The sequence below is a fragment of the Dama dama genome, chromosome Y (genome assembly GCF_033118175.1).
Source record: "Dama dama isolate Ldn47 chromosome Y, ASM3311817v1, whole genome shotgun sequence".
Taxonomy (NCBI): domain Eukaryota; kingdom Metazoa; phylum Chordata; class Mammalia; order Artiodactyla; family Cervidae; genus Dama; species Dama dama.
The window spans coordinates 10,500,563-10,516,223 of NC_083715.1; the positions used below are offsets into that span (position 1 = coordinate 10,500,563).

At 36.6% G+C, this 15,661-nt stretch overlaps 1 protein-coding gene across 4 annotated transcripts in view; it reads right to left on the reverse strand.

Moving 5' to 3' along the window:
- LOC133053663 (eukaryotic translation initiation factor 2 subunit 3, Y-linked-like) overlaps positions 1 to 14,194 on the reverse strand; it is a 38,108-nt gene extending 23,914 nt beyond the window's left edge. For all 4 annotated transcript variants that reach the window (XM_061138186.1, XM_061138184.1, XM_061138183.1 and 1 more), the window contains exons 1-8: positions 14,056 to 14,194; positions 13,354 to 13,417; positions 11,912 to 12,039; positions 11,699 to 11,820; positions 4,789 to 4,883; positions 3,030 to 3,188; positions 1,995 to 2,129; positions 239 to 333 (exon numbers count right to left, since the gene is read on the reverse strand). In XM_061138186.1, coding sequence (XP_060994169.1) covers positions 239 to 333; positions 1,995 to 2,129; positions 3,030 to 3,188; positions 4,789 to 4,883; positions 11,699 to 11,820; positions 11,912 to 12,039; positions 13,354 to 13,417; positions 14,056 to 14,127 — 870 coding nt within the window. In that variant the 5' untranslated portion in view covers positions 14,128 to 14,194. The remainder of the gene's footprint in view (positions 1 to 238; positions 334 to 1,994; positions 2,130 to 3,029; positions 3,189 to 4,788; positions 4,884 to 11,698; positions 11,821 to 11,911; positions 12,040 to 13,353; positions 13,418 to 14,055) is intronic.
- Positions 14,195 to 15,661: the final 1,467 nt, after the last annotated feature.

Sequence of the window (15,661 nt, forward strand, 5' to 3'; positions counted from 1 at the left end):
TACAAAAATATGTGGGACAAGATAATTACCTTTACATGTTAAGAGTCCTAGCTAGTACATCTCTAAACGAAACCACCATTCAGTTACTACCCAGCTTATAACACATGCATGATTTAAAGACATATTAAAAATATTAAACAGTAAACAAAACAATGTGTTTTTAAAGTTAATTTTGAAATTTTGTTTTTACCATCTTTAAAATTTGTTCTAGTTAAGAAAAGTTCAAAATCAAGTTCACCTTTAACACTCCTTTTAAAATACTACCACCAGCCACACCACCTTTAAGATCATTAACTTCACAGCCAGGTTTGTTGACATCAAAGGACCTAATAACTGGGAAGAGGAAAAGGAAAAAAGGAAATAACCCAGAAAGTTCATCCTGTTAGTTAAATCAGATGCTTATTCATTTTAACTTTGTTGAGTGTGTGTCTGTTCAGAAGTACCTAAGATGTACACCTTAAGAGTTGAGTTTGTGGGCAAATATCATTATTCCAAATTGTATTATGGTCTTAACTATTGGAATAGTGAAAATAAGTCAATCAGTTAAGTGACGTATTGAAGCTCTATTTGTACTATGGAATTAAACAACTATTACAAAAGGAAAGACAAATAAATACTTTACACAGATAAAATTAAGTGAAGGGTTGATTATTCTGGGCTAAATAAAGTTTGGCCTCCTTCCCTGCAATTCATGCTACAGCCCTAACCTATCAACCCAGTACCTCAGAATCTGATTGTATTTGAAGACAAGGCCTTCAAAGGGGTAATTCAGGTAAAATTAGGTCACTGAGTGGGCTCTAACCCAGTCTGACTCATGTCCTTATAAAAACAGGCGATCTGGACAAAGAGGTAGCAAGGATGCACACATAGAGAGGAAAAATCGTGTGACAAAAGGCACCATCTGGCCATCTGCAAGTCAAAGAGGAGAGGCCTCTGTAGGAAGAAAATCTAGAAGGACCTTAATGTCACATTTCTGGCCCATGTATATGTGAGAAGTAAATCTATTAAGTGATGCTTTATTATGGCAGCCCTACCAAACTATTACAGTGATCCTCACAAACAATTAAAAACGAAGTAGCTATGAAATTCATTTCCAGAGTATAATCCTACAGTCATTAAACAAATATATATGCACCTAGGTTTATATAATGATGCGAACAAAAAGACATTTGGAAATACGCATGTTATCAGTGCTATGAGGCTGAATTCTTCTCTCATATACCTTTTAGAACTTATGTGACAAAAACCTATTTTTAAAACTACAAAATAATTCTAGGACTATATTAACTTACAAAAAGTGGCACTTATCAAACTGCGTGCTTCATAATCACTCAAAAGAACACTCTCCATAAAACATACAGGATGCCCAGAGGAATGTACAGAAAGGTTCAAGTTTTCCGTGAACTTGTTTACAAAAAACACAACCTTAATGTAATCATTAGTACTGGTACTATAAAATTAAGGCAAAAAGAACACGAAAATCTTCATTAACAGTACGCTAAAATAATTTGTACAGAGGTTCTATTTACCTGCTCCTGTTTAAAACACTATCTCTATATAAAAGAACACTATCATTACTCTAACACTATATTATTCTAATCCAGATTACCAAATAAAAATTAATGTTTCTATTTCATTCATGATTCTGTTCTTCAATCTAGCATTGCCAACACAATCTTAGAATCGATCTCTCTAATACATAAAACTTTAAAATTCACTCCATTGACTTATATGTGTATATATACAAATACATATATATGACATATTTATATGTGTGTGTGGGTGTGTATATATATATATATATATATATATATATATATATATATATATATATATATACGTTGCCTGTGGTATACATAAACTCATTCCCTATGTTAAAATTCAAAAATGCACACAAACATTCTAATTTATCATTACCTCTGTGTCCTTAAAAGTAAATCAACAATGCAGAAAAACTCAGTCAATAGTTAAAGGCTAACAGCTTAAGTCCTTACCAATAAGTCGGGGTTCTGAAGTAAAGTCTCTTAGAGGTACTGGAATTTTCTTAACAATATACTCACAAACAACTTCAATATTATATTTTAGTTGAGCAGAAATTGGAATAATAGGAGCTCCTTCTGCTACTGTACCTATATGACAAAATTCAGAAAGATCAAAATTCATCAGTTTTTCAAAATTTGCTCCACAAGTTACTAAAGATAACTAAAAACAGATATCCAGACATCATAAACAGATGTCAGCAAAATATGAAAACCTACCATCCTGTTAGAAAAGCATAATATTTTGTTTTTCTAATTAAATGCCAAAGAAGTAGTCAACAGAATGGACCAAATACAGAATTTACAGGTGTAACTTTTATAACATAATCTAGCTAATAAAGGTAGACCATCTAACAGGTAAAAGAGTTAAATGTAAAAAATAATATGCATTATGTCTTGCCCCAAATAGAAACAATATGTTTTAAAGAAAAGAACATTATAGATTAAAGAAATGATTTGTCACTTGCAGTACTACAAAGAGATTCTTAAAAAGAGAGTGTGAATAATCAGAAAACAGACTAACATATATATATCATTTTACTATCACTAGGAAAGAATTTAAAAAACAATGCATTGGCACTTACTCTGAAAACACATATGCTAAGATTAGAATTATATAGACAATACTAGCATGATTTCAATGCAAGGATGGCATACAAATATCAGCTCTTACACATTTTCACTGCTATGATGATGAAGTTGACCAACAGTAGTTTTTAAATAAAATAAAAGTAATGTGCTGCCATTTGGAAGAAACCCAACTGGTAATATTCATAGACTATTACTTTTTTCCTATCTAACATGCAAGTCAAACTCTAACAACAAAACTCAAATAAATTTCACTGCTTCTATAAACTGGCTAAAAGGCATTTAGTAGTATAGAGAAACAGGGATTAGAAACTATAGATTCATTTTTGATGATTAAATGTTTATCTTAAAACTTAATTCATACAATATTATTAAAAATTGTTAAATATTACAGTGCCTTACCTTGTACAAACGCAAGGATCTGTTCATATTGTTCTTTGGCCTGACTTTCTTTTACCAGATCAATTTTATTTTGCAAAATCAAAATATGCTTCAATTTCATAATTTCTATGGCAGCCAGGTGTTCAGAAGTCTGAGGCTGAGGACAGGATTCATTACCAGCTAAGGAGATTATGAAGAATTAAAACACAAAAAAGATGTGTGATCAGAGTTAGTTCACAAGTTTAAACCTGACATTTGACTGCCCTGGATCCCCTCATCTTTTAACTCCTATTCCTGACCTTACACACAATACTTGAAATCAACTAATTTGATTTCCTTCATGCCATACTTAGGTATTACATATACCCTTCTAGTTCTATGTAGTCTGCAGCATACTCTGGCCTAGTGCAGCTCCAGAACAGTTAAAAGTAGCAGAGTTGCAAAATGCAGTCTATGAACTGTAATCAACCAACCATAAATGTAGACAACCACAAAGATGTTCAATGATGCCCATATCTGGAATTCACACCCTTGAGAAATCCTTCCCTTTAAATGTGGGACAGACCTAAAGAAGAGAATATGGCAAAAGGAATGGAACAATACTTCTCAGCTTACAAAGACAGTGATTTCCAACCTGCAGGCTGTTTGTTTCCTCTCAACACAGCTATCCAGTCACAAGGACAGATGGGAATTTTATGTTGGATCACGTGAGGAGAAATGAAGGCTTGACAATATATTAATAAAAAGTATCTTTTGTCTAGTATCCTAATGATCATTTCCCTTTAATTGTGATATTTAGTTGCTTTGTCCCATACTTATTCTGCAGGCTTGTTGAAAAGCACAGTCTTACATAAATGGAGTTCTCATTTCCACAGTCTTCCACCATAAATCACATGGTTGCTCTTTTTGGCATGGCCACCCTCTTTAAGGGTATCAGGTGTAGCAATCTTACTCTTAACATTAGGTGTAGTAAACTCCTGCCCTGAATAAGGACACTTCTGTCAGAAATGACACAGCTTACAGTCAAGAAGCCCAAATGCAAGGACTAAACCTTTTTTGGGTGGAAGCTAAATGCATTTTATATAAGACTGTCTTTGCTGGCTTCTGCCTTTTGTACCCTTCCTCTCATTGAACTTAATTTTGCACCTTTCCCTATAAGAAACTGTAATTTTAATTCAAAAACTCACCTTTCAGTGAGATTTTTTAAAACTCTAATAAGTTATCAAACTTAAGGATGATTTAGAGAACTCCCTGAATTTGTACCGTGGGTATCAGAAACAAAAGTGATCTTCTGTGGAGACAATGCCCTTTAACTTTACATTTGACCCTTAAAATTCACCTTAAGAGCTCACAAAAGCAAGCACAACTCCAGTTCTGAGAACATTCACACAGCACTTGACTTCAGTATTTCACATGATTGTGCATATTTAAAAAGTCCATTATGTCAATACTGCACTGAATAGCTCAGACAAGCCATTTATAAAATACCTTCTCCCTGCCCCCAACATACTACTATTTTAAAAACTCTAAAAAGACAGTAAGAAAAATGCATTGTCTTAAAAAAAACTTTTCCCCACACTATTCTTAGAATTCTCACAAGATAACAGCCCCAGTACAACGTGGCTTACTATTTCATGATAGCTGGTAAGCACTCATCTATACTAATTTGGATAATCTACCTATTCTCAATTATGGGCATGAGAGACTCTACCTCCCCTTTAAATATTCCATGCTGAATGGACGCCACACTTATTTGTGAAACCAATTCTATGTTACTTACCTATTAACAGAAGAGCTGCATCCATCACTGCTGCACCATTCAGCATAGTAGCCATCAAAATATCATGGCCAGGACAGTCAACAAAGGAAACATGTCTAATAATCAAGAATTAATAACCAGCTTTAATATCAACTAGTACTTAAACATCCATAGACTTCTAATAGCTATAATATTTTGAAAGAAATTAATCCTGCTACAGAGTGGCTATATACCACGATGCTTCCAAAAAGTTTGAAATGACACTACTATCTTTGAAATTAAAATGACTGAAGACCTATTACAAAACAGATAAAATTAGCTATATGCAGATATAATTTAACCTAAGGTTAGGGTCCAATCAGCCTGAGCTATGTCCCAAGGTGAAAAAGACAGACATTATAGAATGTATAATAATGGGAATTATAAACTAACAACAATAATAAACTAGGAATATTCTGGATTTAAAGTCAAACCATGAATTATAGGAAATGTGCTTATTTGCCTGCAAATATGATCTCCATACCTTTAGACTATTGTCTTCTGTAGCTCTAATGGTAAAGAACCTGCCTACAATGCAGAAGACCTGGGTTTGATCCCTGGGTTGGGAAAACCCCCTGAAGAAGGGAATGACAACTCACTTCATTTTCTTGCCTAGAGAATCCCATGAAAAGACAATGGGGTCACAAAGTTGGACATGACTGAGCAACTAACACATTCTACTTTGATCAACTGTTTTCAACTGCTGAGTTGAGATTATTTCTAGTCACTTCTGGACATGTTGTCTGCAAACATTATCTCTGGGTCAGTAAAAGCCTTCTGACCCTTGCAATAGATCTTTTGCAGAGCAATTACTTTTAATTCTGATGTACTACAACTTACCAATTTTTTTCTCCATGGAATGCAACATGCCATAGCTTAAAAGATCAGAGTAAATCCCAAGTTCTAAACTTTTTTTGCCTACATTTTCTCTTAACGGTTTCTTATAGTTTTATCCTATCCATATAATACTCCAATGTGGCTGTATTTCAGGTATGTACTCAAAACAGATGAGCTCACACTAATGTTCAAAGACAATATACATTTTGAATGCAAGGTATTACATTTAAAACTAGGCTTATTTTTTATTTTTTTATTTTTTTTGCCTTTAAACAGATGCTCCATCACCTGTTTGTTGAATACCCTATTCTGTTCTGCACAAGTCCTTCCACACGTTAGCCAAAACTCAGCTGGGACATATTGGAAGGGGTCTAATTCTCCATTTCCTAACTTTGCTGGGGTTTTGATAAAAGCTCCATTAAACCTGTGTATTGGTTGAGCTTTCAATCCATGCACAGATTATATTTAGATTTTCCTCAACTTCTTTCAAAGCTGTGTAATTTTCACAGATTTTAGCTTATATGCTCCTAAGAGGTATTTCCCCTTACTTTTCCTTTTGTGTAATGTCTTTCTGGTTCTGCTAAATGGTAAAGTTTTCCTCATAGAATGATGAAGTATTTCTTCTAAAGCAATGGTGTTTTGTTTTTTGGTTTTTTTTTTTTTTTAGGAAAAGGTTTTTATTTTATTTTTTTTTTATCTTTTTTTATTAGTTGGAGGCTAATTACTTCACAACATTTCAGTGGGTTTTGTCATACATTGATAAGAATCAGCCATGGAGTTACACGTATTCCCCATCCCGAGCCTCCCGCCCACGTCCCTCTCCACACAATTCCTCTGGGTCTTCCCAGTGCACCAGGCCCAAGCACTTGGTGTTTTATATCTAAAATATTTCATCTTTTGGAGACTTTAGTGGTTTAAATTTGGGTGGGTATGTAAGTGTTCATTGCTAGTACACTGAATATACAGTGAGCTACTGTGTCATGACCTTGTATCCTTAAACCCTACTTATGATCTGTATGCCTGATATTATCTTTTCTTAAAACAGTATATATACAAACAAAAAAACTTTGCTGGTATTTTGACAGTATTAGCATAAGCCCATACAGCAATTTGAGCAATTTGATTAGGTTTATATTAATTACAGAAATTCAATCAACAAATAACCTCTGCCAGCAGAAAGCACGACCTAAATGGGTTCACTGGGTATATTCTACCAAACATTTAAGAACAATATTATACTGATTCCCTGCTGGATCTTTAAGGAGATAGCAGCAAATGAAATACTTCCTCATTTTATGAGGCACACATGACTATACTTAAACCAAACAAAGGCACTGCAAGGAAGGAAAACTACAGGAAAATTTCTCATGAACATACATACAAAAATCTTCAACACAATATTAGCAAATCTAATCCAACAATATCCCCATGTGGGATTTAACTAAGGTATACAAGGCTGATTCAATACCTGACAATCCATTAATGGCTTCCATCACATTAGGTTAAAGGAAAATCACATAATCGTATCAAGAAATGCATAAAAAGCATAAATCCATTTGAAAACCCTTACCAAACTAGGAACAGATGGTAATCTCAAAGTAATAAAAAGTATCTACAAAAACCCTACAGCTAATGTCATACTTGATGGTTAGGAAATTCAATGCTCTTTACTAAGAAAAGGATAAAGCAAAAATGTCCCTTTTTCTCCATGCTTTTGAACACAATAATGGAGTCCCAGCTTATATAACAAAAATATGAAAATGAAATAAAAGATATACAGATTAGAAATGCAGATATAAAATTGTCTTTGTAGCTAACACGACTGCCTATGCAGAAGAACTGCTAAAGGCCAACAAAAAAACTCCCAAAACCAATGAGTGATTAATATAAGTCTGTAGATTCACAGATAACTTAAACAAGTCAATCACTTTCTTAAATGGCTGCAATGAACAAGTGGAATGTGAAATTAAAAACACAAACCATTTATATTTTCACCCCTAAAAAGAAAAATGCTTAGGTATAAATCTAAGAAATATGTGTAAGATCTGTATGAGGAAGACAAAAAGTTCTGATGAATGAAGCCAAAAAATTAGACAGAGATTCCATGCAATGAATAGGAAAACTGAATACCATCACGATGTTAGTTCTTCTCAGACTAAAGATATGATGTAATCTGAATGAAAATCCCAGCAAGTCATTTTATGAATAGCAACAAACTGATGCTAAAGCTTATATGCAATGTGCTTCCCTGGTGACTCACTAGTAAAGAATTATCCTGCAAATTCAGAAGACGTGGGCTTGATCTCTGGCCCAGAAAGATAGTACATGCCACAGGGCAACTAAGCATGGGCACCACAACTACTAAGACTATGCTCCAGAGTCTGGGAACCACAACTACACAAACCACAACTGAAGTCTGTGCTCCACAAAAGTCACCGCACTAAGAAGCCTAAGCACTAAAACAAACAGCAGCCCCTGCTAACCACAAGTAAAGAAAAGCCCATGCTGCAACAAAGACCCAACACAAACAAAAATCTAGAAAATACAAGTTTATATGCAGAGGTGAGTCTCAGAAAAGCCAACAGTACTCAATGACAGTAACAATATCAGAGGACATAAGCCCACTTCAAGACTTAGTATAAAGATAAAGGAATCAAGACATTGTAGTATTTGAAAAACAGACAAACGTTAACAGAACAGAACAAAAACCCAAGAAATAAACTTGTACTGAGTTAACTGATCTCTCAAAGATATGTTAGGGCAAAGACAGTCTTTTTAACAAACAGTGCTTTAAGAACTGACATCCATATGTTACAAAAAGTAACACATCCAGGCAGAGATCTTGTACTTGGTACAAAAATTAGCTCAAAAAACGATCATAAAACTGTAAAACTCCTAGAAGAAAACACTGGAGAATACATGGATGACCTTGAATGCAATCACTTTTCAGGCACAATACCAAAACCACAGAAGAAAAGAACTGATACACTGGCCTTCCTCAAAATTAGAAATTTCTGAGAATTTGCTGCGAGTCCAATGATCAGCAGGACTCAGCAGACTGCACAGGTTCAATCCTTGATTGGGGAACTAAAATCCTACAAGGTGCAAGGCAAGGACCGCTCCCCCCACCCCCCACCCCTCACCAAAAAAGAAGTGAAAAAAAATTTTTTTAACTTACAAATTTTTGCTCTGTAAAAATATTATCAAGAGAATAAAAAAAGACAAGCCAAGTAGCAGAAGATATTTTCAAAAGACGTATCTAAAGTGTACAGATAACTCTTAAAAATCAAAATATAGAACTTGGTTAAAGAAAACAGGTCCAAGACACCCCACAAAGATTTACTGATGGAAAATAATCACAATTATTTAATCCCACATCACATAACAGGAAAATGCTAACTAAAGCAAAAAAAACTTTACTAGAATAGCTAAAATTCTAAACACCGACATCACCAAATACTACAAGGATATGGAAAAATATGAACTCTCATTTATTACTAGTGGGAATGCAAAATGGTAGAGCCATTTTTAAAAAGCTTGGTGTTTTCTCACAAAAGCAAACATCCTTTTGCCATTTGGTCCAGCAAATACACTTATTTATTTACTCAAATCAATTGAAAATTTATTTATGTCTATATACACAAAAAAACTTGTATATTTATAACAGCTTTCTTTATAAACACTAAAACTTAAAAAAGTATTCAATATATCCTATCCTAAGGAAATATATACATATGCTGAGATACACCCAGAAAACAAATTCTTCAATGGCATTAACCAAGTTACGAATTACAAAGTGATACAAAACATTAAGTAAAAGAGGTCAATAGAAAAAGGGTAAAATATCAACTATTTACTATACTAGAAAAGGCAAAACTAGATAAAGAAATCTGGAGAAGGGAAAGGTTACCCACTCCAGTATTCTGGCCTCGAAAATTCCACAGACTGTATTGTCCATGGCGTCATGAAGAGTCAAACAGGACTGAGAGACTTTCACATCACAGAGAAATCAATTCAGTAGTTGCCAGGGGTTACAGAGGAGGGAAACATGAACATGCAGGATACAGAGGATTTTACGGCAACAAAACCACTCTGTAGCACAGTAGAAGTACGAACACAGAGTAAAAGGACAAACATGTCATTAAAAATTTCTGCAAATTGGTAAAACTGTTAAAACATTTTTAAAGTTAAAAACTGTTAAAACGTAAAAGAAGAGTGAACATGAATGTAAATCATGGATACTGGATAAAGCTGGGTCAAAACACATTCATCAACTGTTAAAAATATAACACCACTCTTGTAGGGAATGCTGAAAATGAGGGGGGCTCTGCTTGCAGGCTGAGGTATAAGAGAAATCTGTACCTTCTACTCAGTACTCATCTGAAGCTTTAGATATAAAGCTTCTCTAAAAAAATTAAGTCTACCAAAAAAAAAAAAAAACCTGAAACAATGAATTACTAGTAAGCTCTAAAGCCTTGACGGATCTCAGAAATATTGTAATGAGTGGAGAAGTCTATTTCAAAGGCAATATCCTGTTCTGGTGGGCTGCTGTCCATAAGGTCGCATAGAGTTGGACACGACTCAAGCGACTTAGCATGCATGCATGCATTGGAGAAGGAAATGGCAACCCATTCCAGTGTTCTTGCCTGAAGAATCCCAGGGACAGAAGAGCCTGGTGGGGTGCCGTCTATAGGGTCGCACAGAGTCCGACACGACTAAAGCGACTTAGCAGCAGCAGGCACAGCAGATACTATGTTCAACATACACAATGTTTCTGAAATTTAAAAAGTCAGCTAGATAATAGACTAGTATTTGCCAGGGATTAACAACAGTAGGGGATAATGGACTAATCTTTGTGGTGACATAATGTTTCTGTTATCCAGAAAGTAGTGACATTTACAGGAACAGACGTATCATAAAATACAGTACCTGTATATGCGTACACCAACAGAGAGTGCTTTGTTTTGGTATTACACTGAAGTTTGAAGTAGTACTATGCTTACTGAAGAAGGAAATGGTGACCCACTCCAGTATTCTTGCCTGGAGAATCCCTCGGACAGAGGGGCCTGGCCCACTACAGTCCCTGGGGTTGCAAAGAGTCAGACATAACTAAGTGACTAACAATTTAAGACTACTGGGGCAAAATCAGTTAAGGCTGTACGGGTCTTCTACGTTATCTTGCCAACTTTCGCTTACTCTGCAATTATTTCAAAGTTAAAAATGAAAACATATGGAGCAGAGTGGCTGGAAAATCAAATATTACATTTGCAATTATTAATAATTTTAGGTATAAAATGCTTACAATAAAAAATTTTAAACCATGTATTTAAAACATAGGTTTTTAAAATAAGTTTAGCTTCTAAAACTTTTATCATAGAAGCTTAACAGACTTCTGATGTTTTCAGAGTATAACTGTAACCATATAATGTGAAATAAACTATTGAAACAAGCAATAATATACATTAAACAAACCACAACTGCATTATCAAAATGGAAATTTTCACTCAAAAAAGAAATTTACTGAAGGATCTCCACTGTCTTGGAAGACTGAGTGAACCTGCCAGCCTAACGCCAAGAACTCAGCACTTGAGAACGAAAATTACTATACTTTTAGAACTACTACCATTCTCAAAAATTGAATATTAATATCCTTATGATGTAAAATTTCTTTGGGTACTCCTAATACCTACATATGTTAGATGACATGTCAGTGTTCTGAGGAATCAAGATACACAACATTCCAAAAACGAATACAGACAGGCAAAATTAAGACAAAGACATAACAATATTGGAAGACTGGACAGAAGGACCCCACTGAATATAATGATTCCATGCTTGTATTCCTTTAGAGAACCCAAAAAAATACATTTTAGCTTATATTTAAGCAGAATCCTTAAAAACGTTATCAGCAACAAGTGTAAGCTTTAAATTTTATTATAAAATGTTTTGGCAAAAATGCATCTGCATCAAGCTTAGATTTGAATCATTAACTTCTCAATTAAATAGTTCAATAAGCACATAGGAAAAAATGTGTATTTAACATAAAAATGATCACCTGACTAGTCTGAAGTTTCCTTTGGTCCCTGGAATGTCTGTAGGAAACTCATCAGGTGTACTACTCCCACAAGATCTGTAACATTCTGGCCGAGGACAACTTGCATCATCAAGTTTGTAAATCTAAAAATTTCAATGAAAATAAATTTAAATTCTCATTTGCATATTTGAAACCCAAGTAAAATTGTTCCTCCTTCCACAACATACTATGTACCTTGGCATTAGCATACCCAAGCTTGATTGTAATATTTCTTTCTAGCTCATTTTTGAATCTGACAGTGTGAACTCCAGAAATAGCTTTTACCACGGTAGATTTTCCATGAGCAACGTGACCAATCGTACCTACAAAGGCCAAAAAAACACTTGATTTATATCCATACTATTATAGCAAGTATTTCAGTAAAGTCAGAAAAACAAAAGGTGTAATTCACTATAAATATTTCAAACTATAACCAAGAGATTTCATTTACACCCTCCATGTACTCTTTCCAACACAACTTTTTTTTCTGAAACATGACAACGTAACTCTCCATGTACCTGAACATTTTATTTAAAAATCATACTTAGTGATTATTCAACTTGTTATCAATCTAAAAAAGGAGTTCACTTGAAATAAACATTCATCTAAAAACACAAAATTTTGTCTATTAATAAAGTTTCCAGTACTTTGATTGAGGTAAGCATGCACGAAGTGAAGTGAAGTTGCTCAGTGGCATCCAACTCTTTTCAACCCCACAGGCTATACAGTCTATGGAATTCTCCAGGCCAGAACACTGGAGTTGGCAGCCTTTCCCTTCCCCTGGGGATCTTCCCAACCCTGAGATCAAACCCAGGTCTTATGCATTGCAGGTGGATTCTTTACCACTTGAGCCACAGGGAAGCCTAAATATGCATGAATCCATGCAAACTAGGAAAAAACTCCAATTTGATTACAGTAAACAAGTACATGTTAAGAGTGGGCATCCTAAGTGGCTCAGCAATAAAGAATCTGCCTGCAATCCAAGAGATGGGGTGTCCAATCCCTGGTGTAGGAAGATTCCCTGGAGAAGGGAATGGCAACCCCCTCCAGCATTCTTGCCCACAGATTCCCAAGACAGAGGAGCTTGGCAAGCAACAAGTCCACGGGGTCCCAAGAGTCCACACAACTTAGCAACTAAAACAGCAGCAACAAGAGCAGTATAACGTCTTACGATTTTTCACCACTCTAAGGTATAAGTGTTATTAGGTTTTACCGCTAATAGACGCTAAAACATCTACATTCGATCAACTTCTCCCAAAATATGTGTCAATTAAGAAAAGAAGTAAAACACAATATATTCTGAAAGATTAGATACTAAATAAAACTTCTTAATTCCTGTTGATAAATCTGTTCTTAAAATTTTCTCTACAAAAGGAATTTTCATCTCTTCTTTAGCATTCTGCTATACATGCATACACCATACTGTCTCTTCATACACCTATGTCTTTCCCTGGATCCACGTGAAAAGTACTGTTTCCCAAGGAATCGAGTAGGTACTTTGCTCATAATGGCTAAAATGTACCCATTATATATCTGAGTCTTCCTACACTTTAGATAATCAAACAAGAGTTTAAATGTCATCGGAGAGCAATCAACCCTCAAGAAGGACAGCACTGTACACAACAAAGTATTCTTACCTATATTAATGGTGGCTTGTCTGCTGATAACTTCATGCGAGAGTGGTGTCAACCTGGTAACATCCTGCAATTAAACATTTTAGCTTAAACTACCTCACGAAAGACAAACCATAATTTATATCTCGTTTTGTATCTACAGTTTGCCATTATCTATTCAGCGCTCCACTATTTACCAAATGTACTTTTCTTGCAAAGGCAGCCTTGATTCCCAGTCAGAACACGGATGCCTGGCGTGCTGCAGTCCATGGGAACGCACAGTCAGACACGACTGAGCGACTCAACAACAAAAGCAAGTGCTAAAGCCCTTTACATTTACAAGAAGAGGATATATTTCGACTAACTCTAGAATATCTGGAAGACCAGGGACTCAAATTTCAAGAGAATTAACACTAACGACAGTGTAAAAACTCCTTCCCGAATTAAAAGCATTAACAGTCTTTTCCCGGATCTTCAGAGAAGACCTTAATGGCACTTAACATCTTGACTTTCCTGTCCAAATCTTCGCGTTTCGAAGCTCCATGAACTCACACCGCAAGGCTCAACTCGCAAACCTGGATGAACGCTGCAAATAACGCCTGGGTCCAGGTTTCTGGCGTAACTCAGGCTGTCGGCAACCCGGTACTGCCGTGATTCAACGCTTCCCAAAGGTCAGGTCACACCCACTCCTGAGCTCATTCCAATCCGTCTAGAAGAAAACCTTACCAATGTGGAAAGATCCTGGCGAGAAAGATGTGGCTGACCCAGGGTCACACCCGACTCCTCTCCCCCCGCCATCTTGCCGAGCCAGCAACGAAACCGTCCGCGTAGCTTCCAGTCAGTTCGCAGGCCCCCTTGTGCCGGGCGGGGCTGCGGAGGGAGAGCGACTAGGTCTCGAGCCAGGGAGATGAGACTGGTTGGTGTACCGGAGAGGTCACCCTGTGGCCTTATTTCACCTGGCTTTACATATTACCTGCAGAAAGACTGAAGATAAAAAGCGAGGCAAAGTTTTAGGGACCTAATCATTGGCGACCTAATGGACATTTGTGCAGGCAATGCTAAGGGCAGCCCCATAGAAGGACGCTTCCTAGAAGAATGACAACGCCCCCCGCCCCTCCTCCCCACCCCACCCCCCACCCCACCCCCCACCCCCCGGAATGGGTAGACAGTAGCTGTTTCCGTTTTCCTAGGTGATGGTTTGGAAGGGTTTCCAGGGACCTACTACCCGTATTTTTGGTTCCAGTTTTCACAGTTTATTATGGTGACGTCGGCTGTGGTCTGGGCCTGTCTTCACCGAAAGAAGGGCTTGTAGTAAGCCACACTTAGGCTCAGCAAAGTTCCTTTTTGCGGATTGCGGGGTGGGATAGTGAAGGCTTCCTTGATAGCTTGTTAAATAATATGCCGGCAATGCAGGAAACCCCGGTTCGATTCCTGGGTCGCGAGGATCCGCTGGAGAAGGGATAGGCTACACACTGCAGCCTTCTTGGGCTTCTCTTGTGGCTCAGCTGGTAAGGAAACCGCCCGCAATAAGGGAGACCTGGGTTTGTGCCCTGAGTTGGGAAGATCTAGAAAAGTTAAAAGGCTACCTACTCCAGTATTCTGGCCTAGAAAAGTCCATAGACTGATAGTCCGTAGGGTTGCGAAGAATCTGACGGGACTGAGCGACTTTAACTTTTAGGGAAGAGGGGAAAAGCGCCATCTGGGGAAAGTTTGATGGAGGGCTCAGTTGTCCGTATGTGGCAATAGCAACTGCATAGGAGGGGACGTTTTTGCAGTAGCTGTAGGGGTCTCAAAAGCTTTTAGGAAACAGATATAGGGAAACATACTTGTTTGGAGAAAGTCTGGACAAATGATTTTACCAGATATTTCAATAAACAAAGACTGGTAAGGGAGTCAAGTCATCAGCATCTGCAGTCACCTGCAAACATGTGCCCTGTTCCGGAGTTTGGGATGGAGAGAAATAGGATGTTGGCCCAAAATGGTTAAGGTGCACAATCTGGAAATGATTTTAATGAGCCCAAATTTCATTTTCCCATTCAAAGAAAAACCCTGTATTCCTTAATTCACAAGGGTGTATTTCTTTAGTTAGAAATAGATGTTGTGACTATCTGTTTTGTTTGGTTGGTTTTGTTTTTTTGTTTTTTTTTTTAAAACGCTCTGTATACCTTGCTCTTCCTTTCCCTCTCTGGAACAATTTCTCAGAGCTAATAATTCCCCCTGGGTTATAATACTCAGTGCTGCTGTGTTTAGTTGCTTAGCCATGTCTGATTGACTGTGACCTCTATGGCCTGTGCCTCACCGGGCTCCTCTGTCCACAGGGAGGCTCCAGGCA